Source organism: Tachypleus tridentatus, chromosome 10 (assembly GCF_004210375.1).
Source record: "Tachypleus tridentatus isolate NWPU-2018 chromosome 10, ASM421037v1, whole genome shotgun sequence".
Taxonomy (NCBI): Eukaryota; Metazoa; Arthropoda; class Merostomata; order Xiphosura; family Limulidae; genus Tachypleus; species Tachypleus tridentatus.
In genome coordinates this window covers 139,321,954-139,343,307 of record NC_134834.1, presented here as the reverse complement: position 1 = coordinate 139,343,307, position 21,354 = coordinate 139,321,954, and the positions used below count along the sequence as shown (strand labels likewise).

General features: G+C 30.7%; 1 protein-coding gene across 4 annotated transcripts in view; it reads right to left on the bottom strand.

Moving 5' to 3' along the window:
- LOC143230449 (uncharacterized) overlaps positions 1-21,354 on the bottom strand; it is a 54,296-nt gene that overhangs the window by 2,581 nt on the left and 30,361 nt on the right. Inside the window, exons 13-23 of one of the 4 annotated variants that reach the window (XM_076464025.1) lie at positions 20,576-20,741; positions 19,234-19,349; positions 18,835-18,898; positions 15,840-15,951; positions 14,153-14,247; positions 10,500-10,615; positions 9,439-9,511; positions 7,495-7,740; positions 6,520-6,774; positions 5,347-5,604; positions 1,779-1,814 (exon numbers count right to left, since the gene is read on the bottom strand). In XM_076464025.1, coding sequence (XP_076320140.1) covers positions 1,779-1,814; positions 5,347-5,604; positions 6,520-6,774; positions 7,495-7,740; positions 9,439-9,511; positions 10,500-10,615; positions 14,153-14,247; positions 15,840-15,951; positions 18,835-18,898; positions 19,234-19,349; positions 20,576-20,741 — 1,537 coding nt within the window. The remainder of the gene's footprint in view (positions 1-1,778; positions 1,815-5,346; positions 5,605-6,519; positions 6,775-7,494; positions 7,741-9,438; positions 9,512-10,499; positions 10,616-14,152; positions 14,248-15,839; positions 15,952-18,834; positions 18,899-19,233; positions 19,350-20,575; positions 20,742-21,354) is intronic. The other 3 variants (XM_076464026.1, XM_076464027.1, XM_076464029.1) reach the window with 3 other exon arrangements.

Sequence of the window (21,354 nt, the reverse complement as noted above, 5' to 3'; positions counted from 1 at the left end):
TCATCTTAAATGTATTTCATTAAACAATAACATAATAAGTTAACTTCACATTTTACTTATTATTTGTAGTTAAAAACTGAGTAAGTTTTAAAAATGGCAGATTAGGTTTAAGCTAATGTAACAAATTTAGTTTTTTGTTCAGTCTACGAAAACATTAAATCCTTTCAGGAAACGTTATAACTGCTTATTATGTACCTTTATTCTAATTTTAACTAAAAGAAAATCATAAAGTTAATTTCAAATAAAGAACATCTCGTAGCAGTGAAAATTCAAAGTTTTTCAATATTGAAGTGGTCTGAAGGTGTTGAGTTAAGCTTACGAAATTCTGTAATTTGAAGTAAGAGTTATTGTTTGGCCTACTTTCTCTTTATTCACATGGTTTTGTCTCGCAAGACAACAGCATTAGGTTACTTTTATCATCATTGAAAGAGTTCCCAACGCCTGAGTTTGGAGTGGTTTTAAACAGTTTCATATCAACAGTAGGCTGAAATATACTCAGAAACACATTTTATCAAGAACAGAAAAACAGAATTGTGCTAAAATTCTGCGTACTGCAAAAATAAAGTAGTTCACGTAGTATCATTAAAGCCGTATTCAAAACACTTCCATATTTTGTTATGTCACTTTACATATAACAGTCATTTAGTTACATGTTCATGTGTGACGTATGAGCTTACTAATGTTTATCTTTGTTATATAAGAAACGAAAGTGAAAGGACTGTTTCAAATACTTTAGGCTTCTGTACGTGAAAATTGCCTGTTATTATAAACATGCTAACATAACACTGTGAATTATTTATTAACTGTTTAAATAGTACATATCAAAGTATTGAGGTTTAAGGTTGAATATCAAAACAAAAACATTTTTTTTAATATTTAAGTTACAATTATTCCTTCAATATTTAAGGAACATCTGGCACACGTTTGATGTGTAGAGCTTTCAAGAAATCAAAATATCTTTATCTTAAATAGTTTCCTCTCGACTGAGTTAACCTCATGTTTAGTTTCAAGACAAAACTTGCTGAAACATTCATAATTGGTAAATATATATGTATTTCATAAAGAATCTGACAATATTAAAAATTTTCATGTTTAATTTTATAAAAATAGAATTATTCAAGTTCAAACACGGATGTTAAGTATGATATACACAGGAAGAGGATAGCTCTAGTCTTATATTATTTTGGTATTATTTGATTTATGCGAAACATATAAAATATGAAAAATTATAGACAGTTATGTTATTCACGTATAGAAGTATCACGTATATTTAAAAACTGAGATTAGATAAGACAGTTTTTGCTTTACAGTAATAAAAAGGCAACGATAAGGTGGTCAGTCTCCTCGTATGATGTGCATTCAAGTGCCTAAGATGCAAACAGAGATTTGAAGGGTTTACGGTCTAAACTTTCTGTAACCTACCAGTGAACAGCAACAAGTTTAAACCCTCAATCCAGATAGCAGAGCTAATCTCTGATTGACTGAGTATAGTGTGTAAGAAACACGTCACTTTCCTATGTAACTAAATGTTCGTAGTGACTTTTAGTTACTTATCATGTAAACTCTTGTTTTAAACTTCAAAAACGATCTCTAAACTAGATGGATGATCTTCTCATAAACCCAGGCTACAATTTTTAATTGTTTGAAAATTGATAGTAAAGAATAGTTTACTCTTATTGCAATAAAACAAATTCAAAAGATCATTTTAAAGCTTTAAAAGATGTTTTATAGATCACACACTTAAGTTCAAGAAAGCAAGAAATAACTACAATACCCACCAGTGGAATAACGACTTCTTTCATCTAACGATGGTTCTATACAGGTAAAAAAATACATAAAAGGTTTTAAACGTTTTAAATCAAGAAATATATATTTACATAACTTTATAAAAATGTCTACATTGTTAGAAACATCTACCTTAATATAGAACGTATTTCATTTCTTTATATTAAAAATATACGCTTATATACAAAAACGGAATACTATTAACGGAGTTACACTTTGTAAAATCTCTCACAATATGTGATGAAATAAAGTTAATAACAAGCAGTGTTTTCGTCTGCATCATGTACACTGTTAAACCTTAGAGCTTAAATCTTATCATTATCTTTATTGGTTTCCCGAAATTATGAGCAATTACATTAATAACCTGATATGTCACAGTTTAGTTGTTTATGAGAACATATAAAGTAACTTTAGATTTAGCAAATACAGAAATAATATATATTTTAATATGACAAAAGTTAATCGCAGAATATAAAACAATAATAATAATCCATTTAATTAGAATAGAAGATAGATAAACTTTCAGTGATCATAATGTCCTCGTTTAATTTGTTTGAAGTTAAGCACAAAGCCATACTATGGGCTATCTGTGCTATACCCACCATAGATATCAAAACCTGGTTTCTAGCGTCATAAATACGCAAGCATTTAGCTGTGTTAAGGGACGTGTGACTGTAATGGAACGTACTTTAAGACAATACGTGATGTTTTGATACTCGCACTATATCATTTTGAAAATTCTTATAACATATACATTTTATACACAAGGGGTGGACAGAAAAAGTGGTCTTTCTTGCAAATGTTGTTAATTTCGCATACCTTGTTTGAGATTTTATAGGCTACTTGGAATAAGAAGTCTAAGAAACCACAGCAGTTGTACAACACTTTTTATGAGAAAATGTAACTTAAAATCATGAAAATTTCAGGCATTTACGAAAGCTAGTGTTAAAATTAGGATTTGAGATCATACTTGTCGAGTGTGTTTTTAAAATATATAATTTTAAATCTTTCTCTGTTGTGTAGTGAAAGATATAACAAATTAACAAGAGTTTCAAGGAGGGCACTTATTTGTATATTGAAATATACATGTGAACAAAAATGAAAGAAAACCGTGTATATTATTCTTGTTGGCAAATATCATAAATTTAGCTCATACCGACATGTAATTAACTTCTAAATCTAAATTACAATTTAACATGGTTTCAGGTTATTTCAAATTGTAATATGTAATGTATAAATTGGGACCTCGTCAGGGATCTGAATCAGAAGCGAAATTAGATCTAAATTAAAATTCAGGTCATAACTCAATTTATATTTATCAAAGCCAACAAAATTTGATCACATCTGATTTTCGAGGTTTCATGGTATCACCCTCTATCGGACAACTAGATAGGTGTAACAAAAGTGAAATGGTTGAAATTGCCAAAATTTTAGAACTAGAAGTTAATAAATTAATTAGATAAAATGAATTAAAAACATATTATTGAAATACTAGTCGACGATGATTTGTTATCTAAGGAAGTATTTGGGGAAGTCGAGTGATAAAGATAAGCTACAGATACAGCTAAAACTCAAAGAAATTGAGCTTGAAGAAGCTGAAAGAGAAAATAAACGTCTCGAAGTGGAAAAAGGTTGCAATGAAGACAAAAATGAAATAAGGCTAATAGAAATGGAAATTAGACTCAACTCCGATTTACCAAGACAAATGACATATTTAAACTTAATCGATATGCTAAAGTACCAAGAATTAATGAAAATTAAGTTCATAAATATTTCCAATAGTTTGAGAAGGTTGCCCAAACCATGGAATGGCCACCGAAAATGGGCATTATTATTACAGAGATTTTAACTGGTAAAGCACAAGAAGCTTATGCCTTTCTATCTCTTGTATAATGTACGAATTATAATAAGGTTAAAGCATATGAGTTAATACCAGAGGCTTATTCCAAAAGTTTTGAGATTATCACAGAGATAATTAAACATATGGAATTTACCCACAAAAAAAAGGTTTATTTTGATCGATGGTGTATACAAGTTGGCAATAGTTTCGATAAACTAGCACAGTTATGTCCAACTGAGGAATTTAAATTGTAATATTTAATATAATAAACTGGAGGCTCGTTCGAGATAAATCGTAATACGTAACAACTTTACAGCAGGGCAATGTCCTCCTATGAATGCTTGTGAGTGTTTAATAAAACAAAACACATTAACAATTCATACTGTATCAAAATTGATTTTTTCATCATAACATTCCTAGCTTCTATAGGTTAACAACACTTGCAAACTTATGCGCACTTACACATATAAATTGTGGTTAAAGCCTCTCGAAGGTCAAGATGAAGCTGTTTTACTTGTTTGTTTTAAATTTCGCGCAAAGCTACACTAAGGCTGTTTGCGCTATTCGTCCCTAATTTAGCAGTATAAAACTAGAGAAAGGCAACTAGTTATCATCGCTCATCGCCAACTCTTGGGCTATTATTTTTCCAACGAATAGTGAAATTGGCTGTAACTTTATAACATCCTCGCGGCTGAAAGAGCAAACATCTTTGGTGTGACAAGGACTCAAACCAGCAACCCTCAGATTACAATTCAAAAGTCCTAGCCATCTGATCATGCCAGACCATAGTTACTTTGCTCCTACAATATTCAACGACGATTTGATGATGAGTGTATGTTAACCAGAAATCACGCCAGGGTTGAGTATCATGAAACGAGCGAATGTGGCATCATTCAAGAAGATAGCACCTATAGTGGGCGTATATGATGTCATCCAAAATCCATAAGAAGTTACCATATGGGAGTCAACCAGGAAATTATTTAGAAATTTGTGTATTATGTAATTACTGAATTATATAAATCTAAGAATATCTTTACTGAACATTTGTTGAAGGCCTGCGATCTCCATGGAAGCCTATGAGCTCATGTCCATCGAACATAGTTGGTAGTTCAAGTGGTTAAATAGATGTTTAATAATTAGATATTACATAAAATATTAATATGAATGCTAGAAAAAAGTTATGAAAAAGAGTTGCATTATCGAAGATGCGCACTGCCAGTATTAGCTATGATGAACTTTGTACTTATGAGTTGAGGGGGACTTCTCCAGAAGCACATTTCTATCACCATCTAACATGATTGCTCTCATAGAAAGTCCCCATTCAGATAAATCTGACCTCCATGACGTGAAGGATTCAAAGTCATTATATTTGCAATACTGATGGGTATTACATCGTTGTTAGTAGGATGTAACATCGTTTGAGATGTCCGAGTCCATAAGAGAACAATGAGTGTAACGTTACTTAATTATAAATCCTATGATGTTACAGCTCAAGATCATGTGAATATCAAATTTAAGATATCAAAATAATTTTTTGGATTATAACGGAAACCTGTATTAATTTAATATAAATATGTTATATAATTATATAAACACAAAATATGTCGAAATGTCAGAACATAAACGCCAGATTAGTAATATTAAATATAAACGAATTAAGGTCTAATAATAAAGTTTGCTTCACTATCTGAAAAGTATTGTAATGAAAGATAAGCACTCACCTATTGTACCAAGGTATTCGTAATGGGCACAAACAGGAGCTTCTATGAAGTCCATTTTCGAGTTTCCTTTCCCGATCAATAAACAAGTACTTTTGTCCAGAGTAGTGGCTTGACAAAAGTCGAAACTTTGACAGCTAAACTCTGCATTTTCTACGCACCTTTTTGCGCAGTGTTTGGCTGTGACATTCTGTAATTCAACCACTTTTGCACCATTTACCTTCTTGCCATCAGTTTGTTTAAAATCATAAATGTAATCCCCTAAATTTTGGGAACATAAAATAAAAGATAATAACTACACTGTATAATGAATCACATTAATTAGCTTCTGTTAATCATAAAACTTTATTGTGTTTTTGGAGTACCGACGAGATTGACTTAACCTATAATTCTATTGCAATAATATCAAATGATTTAATTATATAAATTATATGATAAACTAACATTTTGCATACAGTTTGACATGAAATGTGTATTTTGTTTGAAAGTTGGCTTTACTCAGCAAACACTCTCTTGCTATAATAAATCTTATACAAACTCTGTATTCAAATAACTCCAGTAGATCGAAATCCTCAAATCGATTTTGAATTTCAATACATTTTGGTTTGGTTCGTTATTGTTAAGCACAAAACTACAGAATTGTAGTGTTTTATCTACCAAGAGTGTCGAAACTCAAATTTTGACATCATAAGTTTGCAGAAGTGTCACTGAGTCACTAGAAAGAGGTCAAAGTTTAATAGATATTTGTATATCCAGTGTTAAAAGCCAACTTTAATGTTAAAATTTACGTTTTTAATGTAAATTTTCGTGTTCCGACCTTTTTTCACAAATTTATGGATTGGAAAGAAACGTTTATTTTTTATCATTTAGTTTTTGGTATAAGGCATTTAGAAAATCAGTGAACTGAGTATTTTGATTACGTTTTCGTTGTTATAATTCTAATTTTTTTACATAAACCTAAATTTACATTCGAAGGGAAATATCCAAGTTCAATTGATATATGAAAGTACTTTAATTAATCAATTATTAAAAGAAAGACAGATCATTTAAAATTTAAAATCATCAAAATAACTTTCTCATACGTCGAAATTTAAAGCTGCACCATGATTAGCGCTTTATGTGACAAACTGATATCAACTTAAGAAGAGTTATAACCAAAGAATTGTGTTGACTTACGAGAGTAATGACCACACACTTTCGCTTTGTCACCAACAATTTTGTCCTTCGCGTCTAAAAAATGAATTTCATGTAAGAGACACGAGTATTTCTTGTCTTTGGACTGAGGACAATGGTCAAATGATTTGCACTGAAAGCTTCCTTCCGTACTGCATGCCTTTGCACATTCGTTGAGGTCGCTAATATTAAATGCTTTCTTTGGCTTAGAACCTACTGTTATACCCGGTAGTCTCTCATAGGCATCAACGTAGTTCCCTTTAGAAATAAGAGATTCATTACTTATTATCGACTTTGAATATATTGCTTCCTCTCTTTTTATATAATTTACTAAACTTACTAAAAACAATATTATTAACAAATTCTAACATTTTCATATATATATACGTATACTGCATGATAGAAAGAAAAAATATCTTAAAACGTCTTAATATTTATTCTTATAGACTAATTCACTGCAAGAAAATTCATTTCATATTAAACTTTCCATTTCAGTCGCACGTTTCCTACGTTGATCTGTGTTTACATAGGTCACTCCAAGAAATTAAGATTACTGAATTTAAACCTGAATAGCATATGCGTCAATAAGAACTAGAAAGTGTCAAGTTATAGACAAATATATACACGAAGAAAGTTAAGAAGAAACGATGTTCACATTCTAAATAAATAAGAAAGAAAATTTTTTATTTAAACCAAATACAAATATACTCTGTTATATTTATCTGAAGTGTAAAGGTCGTTTTTACTCAACTTTTATCAAAATGTGTAAATCCCTCTAGTACGAACTACAAACTTTGAAAAACAACAAAAATTATATCTAAAAAGAAAGAAAAAGCATAGAAAGGACGAAAATGAACATAAACATATTAAAAAAGTGCATAAAGAAATAATATATTGAAAAGACAAAACACATGGTTAACTAAATATATAGATTGCCTGTTTGATAACATAAATATATAGATAAGGATTTTTACTTACGGGTGAGTATAACACATTGAGTATCCTTCGCCAAATGTTTATCTGAAATCACACTACCGTGTTTCGTGCTCAGTAAACATTCACCATTTATTTTACAATAGGACAGAGACTCACAAAGTGGCAAATCAATACATGCCCTTTTACAGGTTTCGAAGGTCACTCGTCCCAAGCCTTTAAGATCATCACTTTCATCCTTGTAGAACTTTGTTGTATACTTGTATACTGTGAATTTACTGTCGATAGAACCTGAAAATTTAATAATACTAATATTTTAAAGTTCAAGCGATTATCACAGTTCATGTGTACAATCAGTTTCAGACTACTTCAACATAATAGGTTAATGTGATGAAATAATGTAAAATTTCATTGTATACTAAGTTCTTATAGTTAATTAATCTAAATGCAAAGCTCTTACAAATTGTGTATTACAGCATGCGCAAAACAGTTTCACCCTGTTTAATACAACTTAATTTTTTGACAGTTTATTTAAATACTTTCGAAATTAATGGACTGAACAAAACCTTACACTAACTAATAGTTTTCCACAACTTACAAAATTTTGCGACTTAAAGAATTATTTAATTCATGTATTAAAATATCATAAAGTCCGACAATAATGTAGTTTCCCTTATACTTCAAGAAATGGATAAATTACTAGCTTATGAGCTTTCTAACTGTTAGTAAAGATTATGAGCGATATTATTGGCTAACATTAAGCAATTACAAAATAACATTAAAGTTTAAAACAACTCGTTTGACTGTTAACATTTTTAATAACATAGAGGGCCGTCAGTTTTCGTCGAGATCTCTCATTTAAGCGAAAAAAAATAGTTAATGAACATGTGGTATTTATCCAAATGGATAAGTTGAAACTTATCAAGAACATTGAACTTAATTTATTTTATTAAGGTTAAAAGTATCACGTATTTATTATGATTAGTAACACTTAGGCTCTCCAGTGGCACAGTGGCATGCCTGCGGACGTACAACGCTAGTAACCGGGTTTCGATACCACTGGTAGCAAAGCACAAATACCTCAATCTGTAGATTTCTGTTTAATCACAAACAAACAAATTAACTAGCTAATTCTTGTTAGTATTTGTCATATAGCTCCCACAGAAAGCCCATGGTGTAACTTTGTGCCTAATAATAAACCAACCAAAACTGTATCTTAAAATTTAACTTCATATATATCAATGCTTAAGTATTACTAGACTAAAAGTTTACATACTACAGTACATGATTTGCAAATTAAAGTACTAGTGGTTTGAGTTCATATAGCATGAAAGTAATGTTTTATTAAACCGTTATTCGGTACTATTAATGACACTAAAATTATACCTGGATTAAATTGAACGATATCACATAATAATTTTATAATTCTACCATGGGAATCGAACTCGGGATTTAATGTTATAATTCCCTACACTTACTTTTGTCCCACAAACACTGAGCGTTGTATATTATAATTAATATTTTTATTTCACATTATTGCGCTGAAGTGGTAGTTTGTTTTGTGTGGTATTAAAGCGCAATGCTGTATATCCTTTCTCTTTTCATTGTGGGTATCAAAATACCATTTTTAACATTATAAGCTTTCAGACTCAACGTTGAACTATTAGTAGGCCCGAAACAATAGATATGATATTTCCTGATATGTTAATTTGAAATATGAGAAGGGTGTATTATGTTAGGAACACTTAAATAGTCAACATAATTTTCATGTATTCTTTGAAATTGGAAAAATTTTCGTCCTTTATGGTATTTTAATTTAAAGTTCTCACAAGCTTCAAGCCATGTTATCTAAACCACGACAGTTTGTTCTTTCATCAAGAGAAGAAGATAAAAGATTTATTATTATTCAATAGGCAAAAGATGATAGTATCGTCTAACACTAATATGCTATTAAAGCGAACACTTACATTGATACGCGCTTGCACTCACCTGAGGGGCGCTGTTCGAAGCCGTTTATTCCCGAAGCCAGTTTATCGTAAAACTCAAGTGCTTTATAAGTGGTCTGCACAAGTTAAAAATAATTAATCTATTAGACGGTTTACATACATATCTTAAAAAATATAAAGCAAAGTTCCATAAATGTAAATATAAAACTTCCACGGCATTAATATTCACATTCATCCAAGGTCAAATGTATTTTTTTTTCTGAATATTTTATCTATATCATACTTTTCACATAATATTTTATTGAAGGTATTTCTAGCACGAAATGAATGAAATAAATATAATCTCTTCTTAGTTATGTATACTTTTAATGGTTATGTTAATTGTGTATGGGTATAAAAGTTGAATACGCTATATTGAATATCATGAAAATAACCACGTCGCTACAGCTCAAGTCGTGAAATCAGATCATGCTGTATCTGAAGATCATAAACCTTAAAAATAGCCTGCTAGAATCCGGGTTTCGATACACCTGGTAGAAGAGCACAGATAGCCCTTTGAGTAGATTTCTGCTCAACAACAAAAAACATCGAATAGCACAAAAATAAGACAACTTTTAAATGTTATTTTATTTACAATGAGGCAGCACCTGAAGTTACCACAACCCACAACAAAAGACTCACGAAATCTCTCCGGGAACATAACTTTCTTCTGAGTTAAAGCTCGCATATTCTGGCAACATTAGGTGAACATTTCATAATTTATAGTTAACTGACAGATTTTTGTTTTTTAAAGAAAGGTGACACAACAAATTCCTCTTTAGGAATAAGTAGTAAAAAACATTTTAAAACAATTTTAAAGTATTTAATTTGTAAAAAATGAAATAATTAAGTAAACTTGCTGTCCTTTTTCTAATTTTATTGACCACAACTGCTTAAATAACTCATGTAGATATCAAGAGAAACTGTTTTATTACGTGAGATAATACTACTTAAAACCGAAACTTTCAACATTTTTCTTTTTCTAATATTTCAATATTACGTGTTCATATACATAGATCTTTTTCAAACGATATTTTTTAAAGAAATAAATGTTGAATTTCTTACTACCTCATCATCAGCTGTCCTGATAGTAAAATAAAATTCCCCCCTCCTTACTGAACCACTTAGTCTTGAGGCGACTACATCCATCGTTGGTGTGGCATCTTCTTCTTTTATCAATCCTAATTACAACCATGAGAAAGAAATTAATTATTAAAATATTGATTCTAAATGTTCTACTCTAAAAAAAAAACTTTCAATCTCAAATGTAATATTTCCACAGGTGCTTTTAAAATTAAAAATTACGTTAATCATAAGCTATTTAATTGTTGTTAACGCAGGGTTTTATTTTTACCTGGCTTAGTAAAGCCAGGTGGCTAGGGAGTTAGACTCCCAATCTCAGGGTTACAGGTTCCAATCCCTATCACACGAAATAGTTATAATTTTACAGTCAATCCCACTATTCGTTGTTAAAAGAGTAACTCAAGAGTTGGTGTTGTGGTGATGACTAGCTGTCTTTCCTCTAGTCTTACACTGTTAAGTTAGAGACAGTTATCACAGATAGCTCTGGAGTAGCTTTGCGCAAAATTCAAATCAAACAAACAAACCAGGCACTATACGACAAGACTTTTTTTCAAAATATGTTACATTTACTTTTTCTTTTAACATAACTTTCACAAAATCTACATTATTTTAGAAAGACTGTAAGATACGGAAACTAACAAATCATTTAAGATAACGTAAGATAAAAAGAGAATCGATAAAAAATAGTTAAAAATATATTATACGTAAGATGTTGTTTCGAAATTTCTTTTATTCAAAGTAATTTTATATTTATCTGAGAGTTTCAAAAGTACCTTGTCTTGGCATGACCTTGTGGTTAAGACACTAGACTCATAATATGCGGGTTGCAAGTTCGGATCCTGTCACCGAACATGTTCACCCATTCAGTTGCGGTACAATCTAACTTTTCGTTAGTGAAAGAGTTGCCCAAAAGTGGTGGTGTTGACTATAACTTTAACTATAAGTTCTAAATTTGCGCAAATTTCTAAAAGTGTACTAATGCTGCTAATTTAACCTTGTGATTTATTCGTTCCCCTCCCAAGTGTCTGAGCTGTAAGTCTAAAGGCTTATACCGCTAAAAACCAGGTTTCGATACCAGTACTGGGTACATAATGTCCATTGAGTATCTTTCCACTTAATAAGGAGCAAACAGTTGGGAACTGTTTATTCAGACAAGCTGAAATATTGAAAATCAAATATGAATTTGAATATTTGATTCAACAGTTATCATGGATTTAATATCTGTTTCGAAAAAAATCCATCCCTGCACAAGCCAAAAATAATAATAATCATGATAAAACAAAGAATTAAATACAAAAGCTTTTGATAAAGCAAAAAAAAATTAAGATCACTTTGAAATTTTGCAAATCCTAGATCTTTATGGGAAGGATATGTGAATGTTCAGAAACTTTTATTGAGAACAAACTACTGCAATCAGAATAAATGATAAAATCAGTAAATGAAGAGAAATTAAAAGAAGAACGAGACATGGCTGTTTACTCTAGCGATAATATCCTCAGAGAAATAAACAGCATCGAAGACTGCATAACAAAAATATATAAGCTGAACTTGCAGTGTTGATTAGAAGCTCACAAAATAATTTACATGAAATTAAGCAACCGTCAAGGACTTTTAATTAACATTAATGAAACAGGCGAAAAAGTTCAAAGGCGTAGGTTGTATTTGAACCGCAGACGGAAGTGCGCCAGAAATTAAAATACGTATAGGTATGTCAAAATAGCTTTTTAAAAGTTAGGGAAAAATACTAAAACATTACAGCTTAACCACGCCTACAACAAAAACAACACTTCGATGTCATGTGTATTCTATCGTTTCATATGACCTAGCACTGAAAAGCTACTTGAAACTACAGAAATACGTGTGTGTGTTTGTGTTTTTCTTTTAGCAAAGCCACATCCAGCTATCTGCTGAGCCCACCAAGGGGAATCGAACCCCTGATTTTAGCATTGCTAATCCGGAGACTTACCACTGTACGAGCAGGGGGCGACAGAAATACGATTTTGTAGAAGAATATTACTATTTCTGTGTACAGATTATATAATCTAAGAAGACGTATTGAGAAGAGCAGAGAAATCTAATTAAGTTTCCTAAGATATAACGAAGAAGGAAGAGATTGAAAATATGGTGATTACTTGATACAAAATATTGAGGAAGACCAATGTTAAACTACATCAGCAGCATAAGCAAATGTTGGTGTTGAGTGATCATAAGACATGAAACTCTGCAGAACTATGATTGTTTGTTTTTTAATTTCGCCCAAAGCTACACGATGACTATCTGCGCCACTTATTTTTATTTTACCAGTTTGAGACTAGAGGGAAGGCAGCTAGTCATCACCACCCATCGTCAACTCTTGGGCTAGCTACTCTTTTACCAATGAATAGTGGGATTGACAATCACATAATAACGCCTCCACAACTGAAAGAGCAATATGTTTGGTGTGACAGATTCAAACGCGCGACCCTCAGATTGTAAATCGAGCGCCTTAACCACTTGTCCATGCCAAGCCTAGCACCTATTGAGAGAGAAAGGTCAGTAACCCTGGAAAATCGTAAGAATGAGTGGTGGAGTGTACATGTATTTTGAAATGTTGCTACTCCCACAATAGTTCTACACTGAAACCGGTATAGCACAGTGATAAGTGTCGAATGACAGAGTGGCTATCCGTTTGTTTGTTTTTTAATTAAAAGTGTCATTAGAAAACATTGTTTCGTTGTCTTGTATTGACATTTACTAGAATGAATTACACATGTTGATATTCATGCTATGATTTAATGTGATATATAATTTTTAAAACTTTTCTTTTTGTATAATAGTCGTGTATGGGTCGCAATGTTGTTATATTTATTCATCTTTTGATAACTTGTATTCTGACAAATTTTTCGTCACGTGTGTCTTCCGCTAGAAGAATCGTTTAAGGAGTAATATTCATCGTCTAATATTTCATTGGAATCATTTTTCTTCTAATCTTTGTTCGAATGGAATTTGTAAATCATTAGTCGTGTGCTTTGTCTCCTGGATAATATTTTTTGTAATAGTGTGAATATCAGTAAAAGTAATTACATCGTTAGCTATGTTTCAATTACAGATAACTCTGTACTTATGAAATAATAGAACTCTTGCTACTTTAGCATTACTGTAGAATGTGCAAAAAAAATCAAGTCAATTACAAATAAAATGGCTTGGCATGGCCAAGCGCGTAAGGCGTGCGACTCGTAATCCGAGGGTCGCGGGTTCGCGCCCGCTTCGCGCTAAACATGCTCGCCCTCCCAGCCGTGGGGGCGTATAATGTGACGGTCAATCCCACTATTCGTTGGTAAAAGAGTAGCCCAAGAGTTGGCGGTGGGTGGTGATGACTAGCTGCCTTCCCTCTAGTCTTACACTGCTAAATTAGGGACGGCTAGCACAGATAGCCCTCGAGTAGCTTTGTGCGAAATTCCAAAAACCAAACCAAACTACAAATAAAATAAGTTTAAAAGACATCTGTTTATGAAAAAGTGACGTGTCATAGTTCTAGTACATAAGCATTTGGTAGAAAGTTTAGAAAGCAAAGTATTTAATTTTTATATTTGACTGTTACGTATGATGAAGAATAAACTTTTAGTTAGTGAAAAGTTAGTCTCATACTAACTTACTTTTATAAAAGTCACAGTCATTGTCATCGTACGTTATGTCTTCTGAATATTCTTTGCTGGTAAAATAACATGTGGCTCCACAGTAAGCGAATCCTCTGAAACACATTTCAAAATGATGTATAATTTCTTTCCATGGACATTGTGCTACTATATTAAGAGTAAAAATACACAAAAAGCGTTACTTGTTTCCTTGTTGTTTTTAATATTTTTATCAAAATTCATTATATATTACATTTCTAGAAACTGTCCATTTAATTTTGCCAATTTAATTACAAATATACGAAAATAATTAGTATATAACTGCTAAGATAAGAACACAGTCACTTTCTGGCCAAACGATATTCGTATTAATATGAATAGTATTGGCTTGTGGTCAAACAATAATCTGAGTACTTGCATGGTTGGTTTGGTAAGCTCTCTGTTCCACTTTCTTTTTCTATCTTTTACTTAAATTTTCTCTAGAGATTAACCATATTATTCAGAATATGTGTACGTGAGTGATTGCTTTTTGAAAAGTTACACTCCATAAATCTGTAGACTTACCGCTGGTATAACGGTAAGTCTATGGATTTACAACGCTAAAATAAGAGGTTCGATGTCCCTAGGTGGGATAAGCACGTAACTTTGCTATAAAATAAACACACACAATAATTTTGAAAGAATAAATCTCAAGTTGTACAATGTTTATGGAAGTTGTGTAATTACACAAGTAATAATATTTTAGATCCACATAAATTTATGTGTGTGTAAATAAATAGATACTTATGTATTTTAAGGGTTACACAGCATATATATTAATTTTAATATTTGAACAAAAGGAAGAGTGAAACAGCTTCTCCTTAACTTTGGTAATATTTTGAAATATTTTCCATTTAAACGATGTAAAATAGTACAAAAACGTAATAAAAAACTTGGCATTTGAGTGTTAAATCGGTTACAGTATGAACATCTTTATACATATAACAGCCTTGAGGGTGTTTTTGAAGCTAGCACATCACATGCTAGTTCAAAATTTCGGCGTTTAAAATAACTCGATTGATTGATAAGAAAAACTTGTTAAATTAATATGCTATTTATTTATTTATTTATAAATAATCAATTAAATATGTTTTGTAACCTCTTTTACTTACTATTTTAACTTCTACGTTTTGATAGATTTACCTAGCATCACCTGTTGAAAATTTTCAATAGATTCACGTTCTATACATCCTACCTTAAAACTATTTCAAACTTTCTTTTCAAAGGTCACTAAACTCATTAATCAACTTCAAATTTTGTAAAGCAACCTAAACTCTGAATAATTAAAAATATTATATATTTTTTTAGAAATGACAAAGATGTGATTATATTTAAATCAAATAAGAGCAATTCTCTTATATTCACAGATCGCTCTAAGTAACTGAGTGTTTTAACAATGTTTCGGCCACACTATGTTCACATTTTTTCATGAAAAATCTTAAGGGATTGAATAAAGAATGTAATGCTAAAACGTAATAGGCCTAATACTATTCCCTTATGACAAATAGAATTCTGCTTAGTTAGCTTAGAAAAGGCGCTCACATTATAAAAATAGTATTCGATTTATATTACATTTTTTGTTTAATGACGTAATACCATTGCTTTCTTAAAATTTATCTTGAGTAAATCTCTAACACATACTGATAAAGATATTGCAAATCACACATACAGACATTCCACGAAGCTTTCTAAGCAAGCCTTAGCGCAGTCTTCAGACGTAGTTATTCCAAAAGTAGCGGATGGTTCACGAAGTCCTTTGCTAATTACGAGGTCGAAATCCACTAAATCCAAATATAATGTTGAATATTATAACGCAAAAGTAACATATCAATTTTTAAGTACTATTTTAAGTCAGATTTGCATATGTTAAGGTAACATAAGACCTACTTCATGAAGCAGAAACTTGCAACTTCAAACAGTATCTTATGATGCACTAATAACTGACCAGCACAGAATTATAATCACCTAAATAAATATTATTGTCTTTAATTTAAACATACGACTTTTTGATGAATTAATTTAAATAATTTATTTACTTGATTAATGTTATAAATTAACTGTACTTGGAATAAAATGTTTACATGTGGTTAACATGCTAATTTGAAGTTGCAATTTTTTATCTACTGTAATATCAAGAGGTAAGCATGTTATTTTTAAAACTTGTAACTGCACTGTTTAGCTCATGTTTAGCTAGAACACAATTTCGATATACAGGAACATTTTTATTTCCTCAACATGTGATCTTCTACAATATTCTTCGCCCATTTGTGTTTCCGTTAGTATATAATGCTCTCAAATAAGGATAGAAGCTAAACTTCTGATAAACAACAACGTCTGTTTCTTCAGATATCCATTGTGTTTTTATTTAACACAGGGCATTTTCCAAAGGAGTCAAGGTGGCAGGGATTAGACGTAAAAAAATCCGGGATTTTTCCGATTGTAATGAACTTTCAAAATGCTGTAACATACGATATAATATGAATATTACAATTTACAAATAGAAAAAAAAATGACACAAAATTAGCAGAAGTCTTATACACATTACCTTTTGTTGTGTAACTGACGAGTCCGATACGTGAGCATTCTTTGTTGTCCGTCGTTACTTCTGCATATACGTTATTCGATCACTTGTATCTTCTCAAATAGATTATTCAGCAGACACTTTCAAAGCTGGAACTTTGCTACTTTTCCACACCTCATCACCAATCACCGTTATTCTCTCGATTGTATGCATATGTAAGATTCCAAGATGTTCTATTTGCAAACTGTGCAACCGCTGATGATGAGACCACGATCGGTGGCACAGCGGTATGTCTGCGGACTTACAACGCTAGAAACCGGGTTTCGAGATCCGTGGTAGGCAGAGCACAGATAGACCATTGTGAAGATTTGTGCATACCTTCCATTCAAACAAATGACCACAATCAACATTTGGACAAATATAGTTGAGGCAAATCCATCTATAAAGTTCAAATATAATGTGGTGGCAGCAAAAATATGTTTGATGCAGATAGGTTAGTAATAATAGTGTTAGCAGTTACCAGCCATATCAGGAAATCATGTACATCGTCTCCAGCCTCAAACATACATTGAAAAAAGGTTGAATAATTTGATTTACTGGTCCGGCTACTTTGAAATCCTGCTCACAACTCCCGACTGTTACCATCACATGGATTACATATTTGGATACAGCAGATTACTTACTTTTCAAAGATGTTTGCAAAACCTCCAATAAATAATTATCAAAATTGATACTGTCTTGATTTACCATCTAAAAGCATTACTTTAATTCTGGTCGAGAGATAAATTCTATGTTGAAAACTAAATATTACAGAAATGAAAATAAAAAGTACAAAACGATGGATTACAAGCTGATGTTTTCAATTCTTTCTTGCTTTCTTTTTTGACTGATGTTTGCGCTCTATGATAAGTCATCTTTTAGTTAAAAAGAGAAAAGGCTAAATTTAAGACAGTAATTTGAAAACAAGGAAGATCCAATAGATGTATATTGAGCCTTAATTAACAGATAATTATTAACTCGAAATAAGCGTTAGAAAGAAGTAAAATAAATTATGATATACGCATTTTAAAGAGAAAAAAGATGTAAAAACATGATTGTAAACAAGAAAAGTTATAAAGCTAATTGTAAAATGCGTACCATTTGTAAAAGTTAAAGAAACACAGGTGAGGAAAAATGATGAACTCAAATATTATAACTGGGTTTTTAAAATACCAAAGCCACTTTGTATAAGCATCTTTCAGAGTACACACTGGTCTAAGTTCTGGCTAGATGACCTACTTTATAAGAGGGGATACATCGGCAGATATTGTAAGTAAATGGTTGCATATGGTTTTGAATTTTGCTGGATTTATTAGATTTATTATTCAAATAAGAATGGCTTGGTATGACACTTAAAGAATGAGATACTGTACTCATAAGTGTATTTAGCAAAAGTAGTAGAATGTAAAAGACTAAAATACCTTTGTATTCAGGAATGTAAACCTAGTAAGAGACATCTTTTGATAACAACTATAAAATAAAAGTACTAGAGAATGTTTGTATTTCAAAAGTCCTGAAAATGATTGGATAATATTTATGACAAAAAATTTATAAATGACTAGAGAATGTTTACATCGGAGTGTCTTGTAAAGGTCTAAATGTTTACGTTTAGAGGTTTTTACAGTATTTAGATGATCTTTGGTCAATTGACCAATTGACATTGGTCTTGAAAAGAGCTAATTAAAGAAAATGCACAAACGATTGAATGGCAAAAGTTTTCAGAAGGTAAACGAAAACAACTGTTAGCAAATGGGTAATAGCGAACTCTGTTATTATGCGACTTAATTCACTAATCATTAAGCCGCAAAAGTAAACAACGTGTCATTTAAGGGCTACTTTTCGATCTTTAACATAATAATCCATTTTTGCGAATCTTAATTTTGGCTTATATTTTTTTTATCTAAAGAAAGATCTAGCTAGCATAGAGTCGAGTTACTTAATATTCTAGAACAAGATGCAGATATTGTTATAAACATTCCTCAAGCGTGTTAAGACCAAGAGTCAATAAACAGTGTTACAATTTTTATTTATTATTTAATGGAGTTTGTTTACCAAATAAAAGAAATAATATTTAATAGATAAACATGATCGTTAGTCTACTTACAGAAATACGGAGGCCTTTCTAGTAACAACGCTGTAATAAACATTTCTTTTGTAGTAAAGTCAACCTAAAACATAACACGTTTTTTATTAGTGAGCATACACTGTGAGAAATGAAAACGTACACTCATTGCCTGATTGACTTACGACTAACTTTAAACAAAATATTTTACGGAAGACGAAAGTATAATACTAATAAAAAAGATTAAAAATATTTCATTTTCGTAAGGTTTATCATGAATGTTAACATACTGTTAGTAAAGTTGACTAATATAAAGCAATTCCGCTGTATTAGTGATAGTATGTCTCAAATTATGTTTCGTATTTTATGCTTCCAAAGTGGAGTTATTATCACTCAACAGTATAATTAATAACTAGAACACTCAATTTTTAAAACACATACCATAACCTTTGGTATTCGAAGAGGTGAAATGTCAGCTGTTGATTTCGCTTGCTGCAAGAAATTTTGCTTGATTGCAGCCACAATTGGAAGTGATTTAAGTACATCATATGCTTTTACTGAAATATAATCAAAAATTAGTATCACTGAGCTAATACGAGTTTTATAGAAATATATAGCATTTGACAATATTCGCTAGTACATATAAAATCATCATGTACTAAATACAGTCAGGACAACGCAGTCTAACATCATCAGGAGTATCATCAAAAATATTTTCCTCCTTGTTTATCCGAAGCATTCTTACAGAAACATAAATAATTAGATATGTGAATAATATAATCACTTTTTTATTTATTTCTATTGAAAGGACAGAATATCTCAGTAAAATTTTCCCAAGTTGTTTGTGTTGTTTGTTTGACATTGTTACCATATGTCAGTTTAAGGTAAACAATCATCATGTCAGAAAAACACGAATATTCAAGTAGTAGGGTTCTATATATATATTTTTTGTCCAAGTTAGGCAAGAAATGTCTTTTAAATATACTTCACTCTTTCAAATGTACTTCATCTAATTAGGTCATTACAACTACGATACTGTTTAACAAACAAAATGCAAATGCTTCTTACTTTAATGATGAGGTCTTAAATGCTTTAATTTTTTTTACAAAATTAATATAGTTAGGAAACACTTTATTGTTTGTAGAACAACAACAGATTTTTAAAATGTAAAAATATTTGTATATAAACATTTTTTTTAAGTTTCATAAAAATTATATTTAAAGTAATTAATAGACTGATTGTTATTAGCAGTTTGAAAAGTGAGAAATAAACCTAAGTCTACTGGTAATTTGAATACTTAATCGCAATCAACAACAGCTTATTAAGCTTAGTGCATATTATAAAATACTTAGTATCAGTTCATTATCTCAGATAAAATTCTTTCATTATCTAATTCTTTCAAGCATGTCTTATTACTATGTAAATATTATGATTAGGGAATTCTGAATGAAATTTTGTAACAAGGAATGCAATGCGATTACTGTTAACTTCAGATATTTAACAATATATTTTCATGTTAGATGTACCTAGAAGGATGATTTAAGTACTTTTCATTCTTTTAAAACTGATTTAATTTTTTTAGCATCTGGATACCTCAAAGGCTTCTTGAAACATATCAGTTTTTTTTTAACATCAACAGTTTGAAATATACATAGAAGATGTTGATGTTTGCTGTTTCGACTTGCTGGTTCCATTAATACCTCAGCTACTTTTATTTTAAAAATTAATCTGAATACAAATAACAAAAACCATGATAATGATGGTTAAAGATATGAATACTTACATGGAAAAGATATCTGAAACCATCTGGACATTGAATTGTCAACAAAACAACTGGACACGTCAAAATTATTTTCCATGTCATGCGGTTCAGTTGAAAAATATGCAACGTTTATTGTTATCAAATCAGTCAGCTGGCAAAAACAGAATGAGCTGATATTGCTTATGCTCTGTATATATATATATATAATTTGTTATTTTAACTCAAAAACAAAAAAATTACAAAATAAAGAAAAGTTAGCAACACAATAATCATTTCTCAAATTCAAAGCAGTAGAATTATTAAAATCTTGGTTTAATCCAAAGGATATGACGTTCTATGTTTCAAAATGTAGAAATGTTCTCGTTGCAGTCTATTGGTGACTTTATTAACTATTTCTAATATAGTTATCTTAACAGAGGTAAAGAGGTGAATCCTGAAATGTTTTAATTCTATAGAATTAATTAAATTGTTTTTAACTTCAGCTCCATTAAAGTTTTTTATACATGTGTAACGAGTTTGAAGTTTGACCCACATATTTCATATTACATTTAGTACATGTTAAAAGATAAATTATTTTTTTTATTTTACAAAATGAATTTGGGGAAGTAATATGATGAAAAGTATTTAGAGCAGGACATGTGAAACATCTTTTGCTATTACATTTTGTAACATATGCATCATTACAATTTCTACAATCAGTTCGCAAGGCTAAATTATATTTTCACAATATATCATTAGTTAAGGCTATTATACTTAACTTCATGAAGATTGAGCAATGTAATAGAAAGTGCAAAATAGTA